Source organism: Triturus cristatus, chromosome 6, assembly GCF_964204655.1.
Source record: "Triturus cristatus chromosome 6, aTriCri1.1, whole genome shotgun sequence".
Lineage (NCBI taxonomy): Eukaryota > Metazoa > Chordata > Amphibia > Caudata > Salamandridae > Triturus > Triturus cristatus.
Genome location: NC_140589.1, coordinates 1037315017 through 1037333422, shown reverse-complemented (window position 1 = coordinate 1037333422; position 18406 = coordinate 1037315017). Strand labels below are relative to the sequence as shown.

At 44.3% G+C, this 18406-nt stretch overlaps 1 protein-coding gene across 6 annotated transcripts in view; it reads left to right on the top strand.

Annotated features, from left to right (window-relative positions):
• LAMA2 (laminin subunit alpha 2) overlaps positions 1–18406 on the top strand; it is a 3129796-nt gene that overhangs the window by 2254318 nt on the left and 857072 nt on the right. For all 6 annotated transcript variants that reach the window (XM_085611831.1, XM_085611827.1, XM_085611830.1 and 3 more), the window contains one exon: positions 9402–9488. In XM_085611831.1, coding sequence (XP_085467957.1) covers positions 9402–9488 — 87 coding nt within the window. The remainder of the gene's footprint in view (positions 1–9401; positions 9489–18406) is intronic.

Genomic DNA, 18406 nt, shown 5'->3' with positions numbered 1-18406 from the left:
GGTTTTGTTTGGTTAATGTATTGTGTTGTAGTGTTCTTTATAGAGGTGTATCTTCAACTTTTTCCTAAACTGGAGTAGCATTACGGCAGTCCTGATGGATATGGGGATGTTTTTCCCGATCCTGGGTGTAGGGATGAAAAATGTCTGCTGCCTCTTATTTTTTTCTTCTTTACACTTTTTAGTCTGCAGCTGGATAGTGTCCTGGCTGCGGGTGTCTAGAACCATCGGAGCTGATGAACTTATCTGCAAGATAAAGAAGGGGGGTAGGGGCAGGACTGGCCTTTAAGCTTCGTAGTTGATGCAACGGGTTTTGAAGATTTTGGATGGAAAATGTCTGCTGCCTCTTATGTTTTTTCTTCTTTACACTTTTTAGTCTGTAGTTGGATAGTGTCCTGGCTGCGGGTGTCTAGAACCATCGGAGCTGATGAACTTATCTGCAAGATAAAGAGGGGGGGTAGGGGCAGGACTGGCCTTTAAGCTTAGTAGTTGATGCAACGAGTTTTGAAGATTTTGGATGGAAAATGTCTGCTGCCTCTTATTTTTTTCTTCTTTACACTTTTTAGTCTGCAGCTGGATAGTGTCCTGGCTGCGGGTGTCTAGAACCATCGGAGCTGATGAACTTATCTGCAAGATAAAGAGGGGGGGTAGGGGCAGGACTGGCCTTTAAGCTTCGTAGTTGATGCAACGAGTTTTGAAGATTTTGGATGGAAAATGTCTGCTGCCTCTTATGTTTTTTCTTCTTTACGCTTTTTAGTCTGCATTTGGATAGTGTCCTGGCTGCGGGTGTCTAGAACCATCGGAGCTGATTAACTTATCTGCAAGATAAAGAGGGGGGGTAGGGGCAGGACTGGTCTTTAAGCTTCGTAGTTGATGCAACTGGTTTTGAATATTTTGCAAACTGACAAGGGGAGCCTATGGCGTGTCAACAGAGTGAGGGTGATGTGAAGATGAGTAGGCCAATAGGCGTCCACTCCAGTGACACAAATAAAAAGATCTGGTCACAAGTATAGATTCACTAAACACACCAGCGCTCTATGTACTATATCCATGACAGGGATAGCTATACGTACAGTAAGTTCACGCTTGGTGTGCCCCTCCAGGCCATAGGAAAGATCCAGGACCTCATTCATGTCAAGGGACAATCCAAGGCCTCAACACACAAATTAGATTAGTGTGAGGCTAAGCCAAAATCAATAAGAAGCTACCAGAATTACACATTCGGGCGCTCAGGTCAAGGTAATACAACTGTTCACCATGTAGGGAACATTATTGTCTAAACACCTTGGAAAATAGATTTGAAATTTTATGACCTAGGCAGTAGTCCCCCTGTTTCCGCACTTTCCTCCATAAAGAAGTTTGAATCTAGTTGCTCGATGGTGTGTCTTAGCATAGTAGATAAAACGATAGAAACATTAAGCAGGCAGATTGATGCAGCCTCAGATGTTGTGAGAATCCCTTTGATTAAAACAAAAATGGAAATTCTTTATTCCTAAACAACTACTGCACTTAGTTTAGGTGAAGATTCTCTTTTTTTTCTCAGTCAGCATTTTTCACTTTACCATTTGGAACAAATGTTCACAATAGTAATGGAAACCCGCCCATGGGTTGGCGATGTGTTGCTGATCTATTTTCACCGCGTTGAAAATATGTTGGATAATGGTTTTGGGAGAATGAGATCAATGTGTTTACCTTTTGGAACCCTTCTTATTTTATTATTCACACAGGCATTATTGATTTCATGCATGTAGAGCAAGTGAATTAATGTAGGCTGCTGACTGCGCCGGAGCCTGGAGGCAGCCTGGGCCCAGGACAGCAACCTCAGTGGTTTTACTTTCCCAGATGCCTGCTTCAGCAGCATCCCCTCCACCTCGTGCATTAGGCCACGCGACGTGTTTTTATTCTGCTTGCAGTCCTGGGGACTGGGATTTGTTTTTCATCATCAGCGCCTTTGAACCAGAACAAGAGAGAGAAAGGCAGCAAAGGGGGAAAGTAGGAAGAAGCAAAAGGCGATAACAGTGACAAAGGGAGAAAGCAGACTTAAAAAGGACCCTGTAAGAACAGGGGGGAGCTTCGGGTGGGGGGGTGTTTGGGGTGTTACACCCCCCCCCCCTAAAAAAATGTATCCTGTACTAAATAATTGGCTACAAGTGCTTTTAGTCAGGTAATGTCTGTCGGCTTTCACTTGGGATTTTTACATGCCCACGCTGACACATACACTCTCTCTCGTCCATATTTTGAAGGACTTAAAAAAGTGTTGATTAGTTAGAAAAATGTGTTTTAAGTAACCCTGACAATCCGCACTCCGCTCTCTCTCTGTCCACCGCCCCTCAATGTCCTGCTTCTCATATAATGTTCTTTAACAAGAGTTTCCCCTATGACTGTCAAAACATCTGAAGCTCGACCACCCCCTCCAAATCATGCTGACCACGCTACACCCCTGTGCAAGAGTCAGATAAAAGGAGAGAGGGAGAGAGAGAAAAAAGAGGGGGGTTTGGTTATTGGATGAAACACTGTCTTTCTTGACTTTTTTATTTTACATAACAATGCTTTAATTAAACAAGACAGCCAGAACGCTGGGTATCCACTGTCAATCTAAAATCCTCTCTATTTACCTTCATTGGCACTTGCTGGATTGTAGGAAGGGTTAAATATCACTCTTTTTTACGGGGTTGGTGCTGCGATGAGTGAGTAACACTTTCCCTCTCTATTTCTGGCAGATTTGCTAAAGAACCCTAAAAGGAGAAATGTTTTGGATGGTACCTGCTTTGGTAGAGCAGCACTGCCTTTCACACACGTTTTCCTTTACTGGGAAGATGAATGAGAAGCCACCAAATGCTACTAGACTTCCTACTGCAGACCCGTAGTGCCTCACGATTTACAATGTAGAAAATATTGGTGTGAGAAAAAAAGCAAGAGGTACCCTTAGAGACATAATAGGATTCTCATAAGCCAATCACAGAAATAGAAAAAGCCACTAACTGACGAGTTGACAAACATCAAAACAAGGACTAGCACATGAAACTCATCATCTCAATGCCTTCCTTCCTCCTCCCATGACTCACTCATGAGCAATGTTAATAGAAAGAAAACTAAAAACAAAACCAAACTTGCTCCCCCTCCTCCCTTCAAGTGCCTAGTTATCTGGGCATGCCGCAACAACGCCCTTGTGTTCTGTGATCAAGTTGGCTCTATTTTGCTGGGCCCCTTGTGGTCTTCAGTCCTTTCCACCTCCTCGATTTACTGCCTGCTCCATCAGGGAGGCAATGGCATGTGAGCATTATCTTGGATTTCCCCTGGATCTCAGAGGCTTCGAGAAGGTGATAATAAGCAACAGCAGTCCTTGCGGGTAAGCGCGGCAGGGCACATGTCGACAGATAATGGAATAGGAATTATTTGTTTAATTTTCACAATTCCGTCGTCTGTCGACTTTCCCCCCTCCCACCCTGCACCGCCTATGCCCTGCCCCACGCCTTACCTGCACGGACCACTGCTGAAAATAAGTGGCATAGCAATGAGCTAAAATATAGGGCAGGGTGAAAATGATTGTGTAAAATGGCAGAGGCTGGCACTTTTGCCTCCCTTGTTAGCAGCACTGAGCACGTTTTGATATAATAAGGTCTGGAGCTGGAAACTGACTTTTCTTTCCACCTGGCATTCAAGGGCAAAAGAAGAAATGCAAACTACCTGGAAAGCTGAGGGATACTTGACTCTCTCATCACAAGAGTGCCTGTCGGAGGGTTTGAGCATTATCCTTGGGATCTGCTGTCTTGTAAATAAAATAAATTGGAAGGCCAGTACTGCACATACACCCTAATTCTACAACACACACTTTGATAATTTGCACCTCAGGAATGATCTAGAATACACTAGTGGTATCAATCTAAGTCTCCCTTAAAATTTCAGATGAGAAAGCTAAAGAGAATTCATAAAATGGCAGGAAGTTTGGACTGCAAAAATTCAACCATGTTACGACTTCCCAGAGGGATCCCCATTCGCTCCCAGTTCACAAAGGATACTTTGCTTTTTCCACATGGCCTTTCATTGCACCGACCCAAAAATTCTATTGGATATCATTACTCCCTCTCTTCTCCACAGATTGTTGTTGTAAGGCTCTCTTGCCCTTGCTAGTATACCTAACTTTAAGAAAGCCCATTGTGGGGGTAGGTCCTTCCAAGTACTTGGCCTTCAGCTTTAAAACAAGCTCCGCCTTTTTATTCTACTTGAGGGCCGCCCTGTCTTCAAGCAGGCATCAGACAATCTTTTCTGCTAAATGCCCACTGTTTTTATTGGTGCCTTCCTTTTGAGTTTGTGTTTTTTGTTGATCAGTTCCTACCATCAGTATTCCTCTAGGGGATGGTTGCAATAAACACATAAATGAATAAGCAAACCCCTCTGGGAGCATAGAAGCAGAACACAGCCTTCTTCCATATTTCTCTTTCCTCACATGACCAAGATGCTGCATCTTAGGGTAAGGGGTATAATATAATGGTGACTAGCAATAATCCCATTGGTAAATTTGTATCAGGGTAGGCACTGCTGCAAGTACTGGGCTATATTGTAAAGACTATGACATAGCCGACACAAACCAATAATAAAGACACTGGCACGAGGTAGAAATTGTGGCATTGCAAGAATTAAAAGTTCAGGATGGACTTACCTAACACGTTTCATATCCAGAGTTTCCCACTTCTGAGTGGATGTCAAGACTTTCCTGACTCTGTACACGTGGAAGTTGTTTTCACCAGCATATCAGACTGCCCCACAATGCCCAAGGTAATATGCTGACTTTTCACTATGTCTTGAAGCAAACAGCTATGCCCTGCAAATATCTCACCTGGTGATAAGCTCCAGCCCATATGGCTATCAGAGTTTTATAAGGTGGCAGAAACATCAAAGAGACGTACAGATGCGTAAGTCTCTTCAACTGGCTCCTAAATGGAATTTCCATTTTGGCCTTCCTCAGGCGACTGGTTTGTAGCAAGAAGAAACATCCTCCTGAGCAGCTGATGGACAAAAGTAGGCCATAAACCTTTCTGAAGATTTCGTTTTAGGAAACAAAGATCTTTCTGCGAAGATAAAGTGTAGAAGGACTTTAAGGATACAAATTCAGCAATTTCTGTCCTGCAGGAGCAGAGGAGTTCATAATCGTCCGCGACCCTAATGTCTTTTAGGAACATGCCTTTATCACACTTTTATCAGCAAGGTCACAGTAATGGTAGGCGAGGTGGCCTAACTGACAGCGCTGTCAACTTTAGAACTGGGGAACTATGCTCGAGCTCCGGCATTGGCTCAACATGTGATTCTGGGCAAATCACTTATTCACCCTGTGCCTAGAAGCGCTCCAAATCCCTTTGGCCCGTTCGTACTCTATAAAAGTGCAAAAAAAGCAGGAAAACAGACCTAAGGTCATGTTACTGTGAAGGTCATTCTCCGATGCTTCTGGAGACCCCGGTCAAGTCAAGTCAAAGATATGTTTATTTAGATCATAATCTTTAAACAATACAAAACAATTAGTATAATTTAAAATTAGTTCACATCAATCTCATAAACAATTTTTCCAATTAGATATACAGACCAAATTGAAACCAGATTAACCTCCTCTCGACCTATATGCATGTCAGTTAATAAATAAAACTCACTTCTTTATTGGTGGGTCTACTCCCTACAAAATTATAAAACCGGTTCTAGACAAGATATAAAAATATTTCGTTATAAAATTCTAAAATATCAGTTCTAATTTATTATAAAACTCTGTACTGCCTTTATGAACTTCCCCAAGGCGATTGCAATTTCTATGTTGGGCATTTCTGTGATAATATCGATCGCTTGTGCCCGGTTTCTTATGCCATATTTTACAAATATTGGGCGTAACCAGAGTTTACGTTGCTCTAGGATAGTTAAACAGTCCAGCAGAATATGCACTGAGTCTGCTTTTGTTCCCAGGTTACATTTACAGCACCCTCTGGGATCGAGCATTTTATTTTTAATTCCTTTATTTATTAACCATGGGTTAATCCCAGTGCGGAACCTTAAGATCTCCTGTCTATACCATGGATTTGGTAAGATATCCAAATAGGGGAACCAATTTTCCTTTACCCAGGAGTTCATCATAAACTTCACTGATTTTTTCTTACTAAGGTATTCCTTATCTGCCCTTTTTGAGGCTTCTTGACCATTATACTTTAACTCTTTATAAGACCACTTTTGTATTCTCAGCGGCCTGTACCACTTTCTTACTACACCTTTTTGCCCAACTTAAATTACTTTGTTGAATCTCGTTACGACACCAATATGCAATTTTTTGACCCCGGTAATCCTGATTGTTGTAGGGACTGTCTAGCTTTACGAGTTGGTAGATGTTTGTTGTGGTTCAGTGACGGATTGCTGACGTCCCAAAGATCAGTGAAATTCGAATATTTCACAGTGGCTGCAGCATGGATGCCCAACCTCTCTGAAATCAGCGTTATCATTATGCCCTGCCCCAGAACAAAGCAAACAGCCCTGGCTCTGCAGGATGGAATTCTCAGCCTTCTTTCCATTTTAAGCGTGCAAGGATGTGTACTCAATTATTTAAGTTGTCCTTAAATTGACTTGTGATTGCTGTCTGGTGCTGGTTACCAAGACACTCAAAATGCATTACACTATCTTCCCCGCAACAAGAATCCGCAACAAGAATCCCGTGAGAGTCAGATTTGCATCCCCACCCCTAACATGGAACCTCATGGTCTAGAGTTGAGCCGGATGCTCTACAATGGAAGCACTTGTACTTGCAGTTTGGTTTTACAAAACATTCTAGGTATCCATCCAGGTTGCATGGCAACTTCGGGCCTTGGAAAGGTTTTTAGGGCGTTCTGCCATGAAGGATTTCTAAGCACTCATTTGTTTTGTTACATTGACTTTATAGATTCTTTGGTCTTGTGTTCTCCTCTGATTAGTTCTTTCTCCTTTAGATAGTCAGTGGTCAGCTACGCAGGCAGCCAGAGAGGCCTTTGAGTTTGGTCAGTGGCAAACGCATGGTAACTCCTTTGCTTATTCTCGGTTTCCTAAAAGGTACATTTTCTGTCTTGGAGCCTTACTTTAATGTTGAAGTCATTACATTTCCCCCATATGAGCTTCTTGACATGGTTGATGTGGTGTTCCTTACTTTGAATGTCATCCTTCGGTGCCCATTGCTTTCATACAGTCGCTGGGAGAGAGGAGCTCCATTTTGTGTGGTGCTCCATTACTGTGGGTGCACCCTGTTTCTTCATTACTACATTTAAACTCTAAGTTCCATGTTCTGTAGCTCTCAGGGCCCATATTGTCTGTCTCCTTTCCTTCTCCATTTATTTCCATGCGGGCTTGCTTGTGTATGTGTGGATGTGCAATGGCTGACCTGGCACACTTTGTTAACCTGACATTCCTGTCTGGCACAGTTTGATTTTCTTTCACTGCGGGAGTGTCTGGCCAAGGACAAAAGATCCCAAACTGAATACAATCTACTGTCAGTATACTATATTTTGGGCCTATTTTTAAGTGCAGGTACAGTTCTCCGAAGCGATTCAGGGTGATACACATGGGACATTTTGCCAATACTGGGCAGAAGACTCTCGGTCTAGCACTGGGGCTGTGCCTCATACATTTATTCGGCTTTCCATTTGAAAGAGGATTAAGTGTCACACCTGAAGATCTGGGATAGGTATTTCGATGTTGTCGAAAATGAATGATGTACTTCTGGAAAAATGCACTATTTTTGGTGCACCATGGTTTCCCCTTGTGTGGTTTTTTAGTGTTTATCCTAGGTGGAAGGCTTAATTGCTTTGGTGCGTATGCATAAGAACTGGAAGGAACATCGGCCTGGGACATGGCAATAGCAGGCATCTTCATGACTCCTAGTTCTGCTCTTCCTCATCACAATACGTATACCATCCTCGTCCTTTCAAAACTATGCAGCCACCACCCTCTGCGGAAGCTTGGGCAATATTCTGATTGATATAGATATATTGGGACAGCTGGGTACAGGTTTCCTCCTTTGATGGGAGTAGTGGGCCAGTCTGGTTGTTTGGTCGAGGCTGGGAAGCACATGCGCTGCTCTGCGAGGAATGCTGTAATCGAGTATGGACTTGAAGCTCCGCCTACTCTCCGCCCATATTTTTCATTGGCTTGTGTCATTTTCCTTTGTAAATGCTGACTTCTTATTAGTTATTAGGCTTGTTAGTCCCTCCTTAGTACCACCTTGTCTTCATTTGTAACCTCCCATGAGGACTGGCCCTTTGACTTCTGTTGTTACATAGTACATCTTATTTAGACTGTAAACACTATTTTCTTTAACCCCTTGCCTGCTCATGACGGAACCACTCCGTCATGAGCCACGGGCGCCGTGTGCTCATGACGGAGTGGTTCCGTCATGCTGCGGCCGTTGCGGCCGCTCCGCCCACGCGGGCGAATAATGCAAGTGGGCGGAGTCGTGACGGAACCCCTCCGTCATGAGCACAGCGTGCCCATGGCTCATGACGGAGTGGTTCCTTCACGAGCATGGCGGCTCACCCCGAACCCCCCCAGCGCCGCGGCAAAATTCGTGCCGCGGAGAAGGGGTTAATGAGTTTCTCCTGCTACAGGCACGACATGCTTTCCTGCAACATTCAACACGCCATGGGCGCTTTCACTTTCCAAGCAGCCCGGGACAATGGCGGCCCTTCTTTCCAAAGAAATAGGTCTTGCATTTACAAGAGTTTGAGCTATTGGCATTGTAAATGACAATGCCTTGTATTTATGTGTTAATTATCCAAACAGATAAATAAAAGGCATTGTCATTTGCAATGCCAATACCTTAATCTCTTGCAAATGCGAGACCTATTGCATTGCAAGTACTTGTTTGTCAGGCAGCAGCGTGTTTTTTTTGTCTCAGAGGTGGGAACCATCGCAGGTGTAAGGATTGAAGCATGGAGCAGTAAGAGGAGGATTAAGGAAGATTACTTGTAAGAAATGGGGCCATGAACAGAGATTTCTGTGGTTGGAACAGGTACAGTGCTAGGAAAGACTCAGGTATGCAGCCCACAAATATGGAAATTAAAAGAGCATGAGGTTTGGAACTGATCACAAAAACAATAGGTCATGAAAACAAGTTCTCTAGCATACACTGTTTATTGCAATAAAAGAAGTAGATGATAAGCAAGAGTGACATGTTCCTTTCTTTCCTTGTGGTTTCTCTTCTTCATAGTTTGCTTCCTTCCCTTCGGCCTTCATCTCTTGATTTACTGTGTTTCGACCTTTCTTCTTGCTGTCCCCTTCATTCCTTCCTTCTTTATAAAATGCAAGTCTTATCTGTCCTGCACAAGGCCATCATAAGAATATGAAAAATGTGCCAAACGTGTGTGATATTAACTAAACTATCATTCTTTTTGTGCTCATTCCTATTACAGCTTTAGCCCAACCTGCGTTATGGATGGACTGAATTCCTACCGCTGCACCGCTTGTCCACCAGGATATGAAGGCCAGCACTGTGAAAGGTACTGCCAGATGGGACTGGAAGCAGTGAGAATTAAGTGAATGCATTTAAAATGGAAGGGTTGTCCACAACAGAAAATTGTAATCAGTCTCCTCACTGACAGACAATAAAACTTTAGACAAGTGTTACCAGAATTTAAGCATTGTGGAGAATAAGCTGAATATGGCTGCCCAAGTTGATCCAAATATGAGCTATTGCACAGAAGTCACATTATCCTGATAACTTTGTGTAGTGACAGATTTGAACATTTACATCTGGGTTCTCCAAGGTCAGTCCTGGAGGGCCGGACCCATGACAGATTTTTAAGAAAACGACATTTATCTAAATGGGGATATGCTCAAAATCTGGCATGGATCCGGCCGACTTTGGAGAACCCTGATGTACATGAAGAAATGTGTGCTAGGCTGCAAATCTGTTAACAAATTGCATGACATTGTTTTTAGAGTTCTCTTGCATTCATTTTAAGGTTTTGACTATCTTCTTTGATTATTCCTTTCATTGGTTTATGACATTACCGTTTAGAGGGATTGGATAAGGGACAAACCCAATATACCCTTGAGGGCTTGGGCAGATAAATTCAGAAGGGTAAACTTGCCAACAAGGGATTTTATTTGAAATAAAAAAATTATTTGAAAGTTTCAAAGAGCTTAATTTATGAATGTGTTGAAATGAATTAACACCACAGTGAAATCAATCAACTTAATGGACTTAATATCGTTCCCTGCTTTCATGAAATATTGCTCAAACTTTTGTTCCATCTGTACTCCTTTTTATCCTTGATGAATATATAAAGATCATTGTGTTTAAATCACAGAAAAAATCCCCGTGTGTGTTGTTGTTAATGACTGATGATTAGATAAGTTGATTGATTTCACTGTGGTGTTAATTCATTTCAACACATTCATAAATTAAGCTCTTCGAAACTTTCAAATAATTTTTTTATTTCAAATAAAATCCCTTGTTGGCAAGTTTACCCTTCTGAAATTACCGTTTAGAAGCAGGCACACATGTAATTGCAATCACTTGCACTGTCTAGTCCTTTCCTAGGATGCATTAGTTGAAGGTGTTGGGTGGAAACAATCTAATAGCATTGTTCCGTACACCCATGACAATATGTGCTGGTTCTTGCGTGCCATATCGCGTTTTTAGGTACAGTTGCACATTACAATAACCTTTGGTTCATGTCTATTCCTTACTAGTACCATATTGTGAGCCCACAAGGATGGATATACATATCTTGCCTGTTAAATCTTGTCAGTGAAGGTACACTGTATTGATGCAATCCAACCTGCTGCAAATGTTGTCTGTCATCACTTATTTTTGTTTACCAGGCAACAATCAAGACACGATACAACACTCAGACTTTAAAAACAAGAGCCAGTAACTGCTCTAATCAAGGGGGCAAGTTGTCTCTGATTACTGAAAGTCTTTGAGGAGATGTGGAAGAGTGTCAGTGCCCTATATCTTTGGAGACAGAGACTGCATAATATTTATGCGGAATGGACCCTTTCTAATACGGTAGAGCTTAAGCAGTGGGTTTACATTTGTTCACAATGGCTGTATTGCACAAGCTTTGTATTTCACACAGTGCTTATTAGAGAAGTTTTGTGGTTTCATAGCACAGAGCGTAATAGGTACTGCTATTCCTTAACTCAAAGCATCAACCTTAGCAAAATGAGAGTCTGAGTTGGAAATCTGCTTTGTCCTATGAAGTGCAAGAATAATCGCTATTATGGGGCCTGATTGGGCTGAACAGTGCATTTACGGATGAGTTTATATTTAATTGGGACTAGAGTGAGCTCTGTTAGACCTATGTGACAAACCATGGTGTTTAATGAGAAAGGTGAAAGTGATGTCCTGAGTATAATCTGAAATGCAAACATGCAGGATAGAAGAATGCCCCTTTAACCAATGCCTTTGGATCACTGTCTGTCCTACAACAACTCAAACCCCCTTGGCCAATATCATTGTATTTGACACAATATGAATTCCACCAGCTTTCAACGACCACCCTTTGCCCAGTCCTTAATAAACACGACTGCAAACATTCCTACCTCTCACTAACAGGACTCGCATTACTAGAAGGAAGTTCATGTCCAGCTCCATTGCTCCATCTTTATCTACCGCAAAAGATTCATTACGTCATCGCCCCTTCCTCTGCTTCTTTTGACGTTTGCAATGATGCTTTTCAGTCCCTATTTGACTCTAGTGCTCACACATGCACTCAAAGAATCCTAGTCCATTACGTTGGTTGGCCCCTGCTGTACCCCATATTGTCATCCAAAAGATGCAAATGCCCTCATGCTTTCCCAGATATTTGGAACCCCTGCCCTCCCACTCACCGAAGGACAATAAATGGGCTCTCGAACACTTCACACAAGCTCTCTTCTATGAATATGGCATTCGCTGAGTACCTCATCTAACCCCAATGCTCGTGCCTATAATGCATGGCCAAGCACAGTAGCTGTTTACTCCCCCAGGTCATCATAACAATGCTGCAATCACCCCTCTGTGTCTCAGACTCAGCTCTTACATTTCTAACATCTGCTCCTGATGTACTGAATGATGGGGGCCGTTGCCTTATTTCTCTGCCACAGGGATTCACAGTAGGGTGTCAGATTGCCTAAAATGCCTTCAAAGATGGTCTTGATGCCGCGATAGGGGATGCATCAAAATGTATCAAAAAATATTTTGCTTGGAGATATTGAAATTATTTTGAAAATCTGCTACTTACTGGCTATCCCCTACCATATGTCTTACCACCCATCTCCTCTCACAAATGCCTCTTCATGTCCTTTTCTCAAATTACCCCCTGTGCTCATTCCCATATTGAAGTCGACATAATCACTTGGACATCAGCTCTTCAGCCCCTAATCATTCAAGTAATTTATTATTTTCTCCAAAATGGTCCTAACACCCCTATTCAATTACTTTCTCCTGGTTGACTTCTAACTATGGTGTTGAAAAATTGATGTTGTTGTGCCTACAATAAGAAATACAACTACGGATGCCTCATCTCCTGCCTTTCAATAACCTTTCTCTAAAAGAAAGGCCTTCTTGTTGTTTAAGACTCTACCTCTCTAATCATAGTTTGTTTAACCCTCTTCAGTCCGGCGTCCGACTCTTTTGCTCTTTGGAACACGCTTCACTCACATATTAGGGTTTATAGCATTAACCATCACAAAAAATGAGTTAAGAGAGACACCCTTTTTGCGGCGGTACCCCTTCCTGGTCCTCCAAGCTCCATCTGGGGAGCTGACACGATGGGCAGGAGTCGAAGTGTTAAAGATGCCCTTGGAATTCACAGGTCAAGACTGTGTGATACTCCCCCTCATGAGGAGGACCAGTAGATACTCAGAGATGGTCATACTCTTCTGGACTCATGCCCAGGGAACAAGTTGGACTAAATACTTACAGCTGTTAATGCCTTCAGAGAGGTCCTGGAGGCCAGGCTTAGCAAGGTATCACTAGATCGGGGCATCCTATGAGAGGATAACAAACATCTGGCTGACAAAGTCAAGGGCTGTGATGACAAACTAGAGAAAATTGACCCTTCTGTGCATTCTCTACACAAACAGATGCAAGCCTGTGCAGAGAGAGTGAGTTCTCTGTACCGCAGGGCTGAGGATGTAGAAGGAATAACATCCAAGTGGTAGGTTTACCAGAGGGCTTGGAGGAGTCTGACATGATGGCATACTTAGAGAGATGAGTTTCTACTGAGGTGGCCCCACAGGGCTTGTCTCTCGTCTTTGCACTGGAACGTGCGCACAAGGACCCGGCCTGGCGCTGCCACCTGGATGTCAACCCTGCCTTGTAGTTGCATCTCTCCTTTAATTCTGAAACAGAGACCTAATTCTGTAATGGGCGCAGGCCTAGGGCAGTTTCCTGGTTGAAAAACTGCTCTGTAGCCATTTTCCCAGAATACACATTAGCTGTGCAGTGAAATCGAGCCTCATTCCTGGCAGTTAAGAGAGAGTTGTGCGACGCCGGCCTCAAATATATGCTAATATTCACCACTAAACTCAAAGTGTTAATTGATGGCCGCTCTTTGTTCTTTGAGGACCCATTTGAGGCCTATGTCTGGAACAACACAAGATAGGCACAGATGGGAGGCATGCTTTAAAGCTACCTGCTGCCTCTTCAATGTAGGAGGTGCAGGAAATGCAAAAGATCTGGAACTCAGTGACCACCCAAGCGGCAAGTTGAGCAGGAACAGGCAGCAGCAGCGGAGACTGTGAATGTGTTCAGTACATTGATGCATTCGACCCAGAGTGGAAACACGTCACAGGCATCTGGGGATGGTACTGACTTAGACACACCCCTAGGGAGTGCTGTGAGGGGCCTCCATGCCATACCTCGCATTGCAGATGAACTGTGACAGCCCAATTGGAACTTGACACTTTGAGACTACAAACACCACCTAAACCTTACGCCAGCTAACTGGGTAGGATAACGTTCTAGTAAAGGTGCTGCCAGCCCCCGACGACCAGGGAGGCGGGCCTGTCGCGCACAGCAGTGACGCGACAGGCGCGCCTCCATCGTGATAGGTCAGCACCTGATAGGCGTGACCCAGAAGTGAAAGGATTCACTTCCGGGTCACGCTGGTGTCCCGCACCAGGCCGGCTGGAACCGGTCTGCTGACGATAGAGGCATAAAAGGCTGGGGAGCAGAGGAAACTTCCTCTTTGCCTTCTACGCTCCCCAGCCTGTAGAGCAACCTCGCTAGGAGGCTGCGATGTAATTTTATGTGGGTGTTGACAAAAGGAGGAGGGGGTATAGGTAGTACCAGGCCATATGCACTTTGAATATCATCTGCAGGACCTCTATGTGGGAAATCCCATTTCCGGTATACAAGAGGGATTGCCTGGGCAGGTGACAGGGAGATGACATGCCTACATTAGTCACCCTTCTCTCACTATTCCCTTACCTAGCGCATGTATGGTGGATTAAATTGCATTTTGCTTCATTGCTTTGTTTATTGGTCGGGTGCTTGTTGCCGACCTGCCATGTGGTGTGGGAGCTGGGGAATGTGTTGTTATGCTTTTCTGGTCTACATCTTGCAATGGGTGTTGCTCTAGAATGCTGACTGAATGTGTTTTATGTGCAGCATTGTCCAATTTGCCTGCCTGGATAACTCACAGAATGCATAAGACATGACGCAGAACATAAGCTAATTTATACTTCCCTCCCATGGAATTTAAGGGGAGAGGGATAATAGCTTGGAGATATAAAGTTCTGGCTTTTCTCAAGAGCAGAGGGGAAGATGTAGATGCTACTACAGAAATGCACCTGGAGGCTCAGGGAAGGGCTACTTTGAAGAGACAGGTCTACACCACGGGCTATTGATCCTATTTAAGGGGCTCTCTGCTGTGGGTGAGGCCGGGTGTTCCAGTCGAACTCAGCACAGCACACATAGACGGGGAGGACAAGTTTGTTCTCCTGATTGGGACCTTCAACAGGACAGGTGATGTTGGGCTGCTTGTATGCCACCAACAAGATGGCAAATTTGTTTTCTAAAATCCATACTCTCTGGGGAAACACACATGTCCAGTATCCTGGGAGGGGAATATAACTGCATTGCGGCTGTGTCCCTGGACCGGTCCACCACCGTTGGCAAACTACCCTGTGGTTAAGCTGCCACATGTGTTCATGGCCTGGACTAAAAAATGCAGTTTAGTGGATGTATAGGCTGCCCGGCATCATACCTGTAAGTAAAACGCTTTCTATTCCCCAGTGTACGTCCTGCATTCGCTTGCTGTGCTCTTAAAGGCTTCTTAGCACCTTCACAAATGCAGAATATCTGTGCTGTACAATCTCTGACCACCAGCTTTTGTGGATGACACTGCAGCAAGGTAGAAGGCTGGCACCCATCCCCACTTAAAGCTACCTGTCCAATGTTTGCAGGACCCACTGCTCGTAGAGCTACTCGGAGGGAACAATACGGCAGTATTTTGAGATTAACGGCACACCACTGAAAGCATTGGCACTAAACGGAAGGCTTTCAAGGTGGTGGTACAAGGCCACTGCATAGGTCAGTCTATCATGGCCGAAAAGACGCAGGGAAATGAGCTCACAATACTACAGGGAACCATCCGCTCCTGAGGACAGTTTTCCTACTTTCCCACAAAACAGATTGGGCCTGGTTGAAGCGAGGGAGAAATATGCAAGTGTTGTGGAGCGAATATCCTCATTTTGGCACAATAAATATATAACCCCAAACCACACTGAAGGGGGTAGAGTGTGCAGGCTGCTTGCCTGGCTCATCCAATCAGAGGACAGAGGAATCCCAATCACCGGGATTAGAACTCAAGAGAAGTCAGCGACACACACAGATTGCTATACATGAGGAATTCACATGTTTTTATGAGGGCCTACATAGGCAGCACACCAGAGTACACGAGGAGAGATCAAGGTATTCTTGGATAGAGCATTTGTCCCACACTTACAAGCCGATGCAGGTGAGGCTCTTGGTGCACCGATCACTGAGTCTGAGGTTAAAGGTGCCATCAAAGATCTAAAGCGAAACCATAATCTCGGTAACCTATGACTGCCTACTGAGGGAAGGTATCTGGTCAATGCATCCTCCTAGAGGCCCCTATCCATATTAAACTTGGACTATAAAATTGCAGTAAAATATTCGCAGACAGTCGGTACGCTCACCTCTCGACTCTAGTGCAAGACAACTAAAATGGCTGTGTCACTAGATGCAATACCCCCTTCAACATTTCGCGACTCCTTGGAGTGTTTGAAGAAATGTCCACAGACCTGTACCAAGATGCGGTTATTCTCTTGGTCAGCCTACAAAAGGTGTTTGCTATGGTCCAGGAGGGTGACCTGGGGGCAACAAAGGGACATATGGCCCTAGGTGAGAGGTGGATTAGATAGGTCACTCTGCTCTACACAGCAGCAAGTGCAAGAATCCAAAGGGGCCAATGCATTTTCAAGCCATTTGTGTGGCCCAGGGTGGCACAACAGTGATGCCCGCTATCATTAATGCTCTTTGTGCTGGCCATAGGACCATTTGGCAGCATAAAAAGAATGGAGTGCTGAAGAAGCGGCATTCATCTGCATTATGGTGAGCCCACTATTTTGCTTAATGCAGATAACTCATTTTTTCTTCCAAGATGATGGGAGGGGTGTTGATCAGAGCATACAGCTGCTTGAGGACTTGGACTGAATCTCTGGTCTCTACACCAACTGTTCAAAACATGTGCTTTCCCAATATCCCCAGACCGGTGGCACGCCCAGCCAGCAATATCACAGGCAGGTGTTACCTCGGAGTCCCACACCTTCTGCTACTTGGATGGGAATATATACCACATAAATGAGGATACATGAAAAGGGAAACTGTGAATAACACTGTTCGCTCTGAAACACAGTGTAGAATTTTGGTGGTCACTTAGACTACCCATTATGGCCTGAATAGTGCTGTCCAAAATGATCATGCTCCTCCGATTGTTATATAATTTCACAAACCTTTAAATATGGTGACCTCAGTCCTGTTTCACAATAATGTAATTTTCTTTCATTTCATTTAAATTTATTAAGCACGCAAATCACCCCGAGCGAGTCTAAGCGCAGTGGAGTACCCGCACAGATCAAAAATTAAAATTAACTGACTTTAAAGATTTAAAAGTCGGGTTTTTAAGGATTTTTTTAATGAGACTAGGACAGAGCAGGAACGTTGATGGAAGGGTAACTGATTCTAATGTTGGGGGGCCAAAAAAGAAAAAGAGCGGCCCCCATACCTGGCCGTATGAATGTCCCGGGGACATAATAGCAGTTGCTCACTGGACCTAAGATTGCAGATTGGGATGTAAGACTCCAGCTTGTTTTCCAAGTAGCATGGGCCACTTCTTTATAAAGACTCATGGACTAGATAGAGAAACTTAAAAAGGGCATGCTTTGTTATGGCAAGGCAGTGCAAGGATCTTAGTGGGGGTTCAAAAGGAGAACGAGGTGGAAGGTTGCAAACCAAACAGGCACCCGTGCTATGTATAACCTGGAGCTTGGCAAAGAGGCCCTCATTCATTGCAACCACTAGGGCGCTTCCATAGTCCAAGTGACACCCACTGAGTGCCTCGGTGAGTGGTTTCCTAGTCTGCAGAGGAAGCCATTGGAATGCATTGCTGAGGAAGCTGATATGGAATGGGGGTAGGCAGAGGGTATCCCTGACTGTACTGCTGCACCCACTGCGTTAGGGCAGACTATGAGCCCCTGATGTACTATCTTGCAGCATAACTGCAGTGGCTGTCTAGAAGGATTGATGGCCACAGAAGAGCGGACTTGGGAAACAATAGAGAGAAAAGACAGGAAAGTGTGTTATTCGCCATGCTACGTCTCAAGATAGCATTGCGATGCTGGAAGAGGGTAGTCCAAAGGGTGCCTGACGCCCCGTTGAACACACCAGCACTTCCTTTGGTGGGCATCCCTAATGCCATGGGTGGGTATCTCACGGCCTAGCAATGCAGATGTGGACAGAGATGGGAATCAGTACTGTGGGGGACTGTTAGGGGGATGAGAAATGCATTCAATTTGACAACATAGTTGACATCAAAGCTTTGCCAGAATCCCACTTCTTGGTCTATGCCATGCTACGACAGTCTCTGGGGGCTGTATGGGGGAAACATCACTCTGAACCTCCAATGCACAAGACACTCCAAGTCTTGCTCACCTTTGGGGTGGTCGTAAGCTAATGTTATGACTTTATAAAGCCCTCCAATCTTTGACTAGGTACACATTGACAAAGCTGAAAACCTATTGAGAAGATGATATAGGGAGGGAGCTAAGGTATATGGAACGGGCTGCTATGCTGTAGCACCCATACAAGGCTTCCAGGAACACAGGTTCAAATATATGCAGGGCAATTTTCTACACACCACCTACCTCATGCCACACAAACTAAACGTCATGGCTGAGA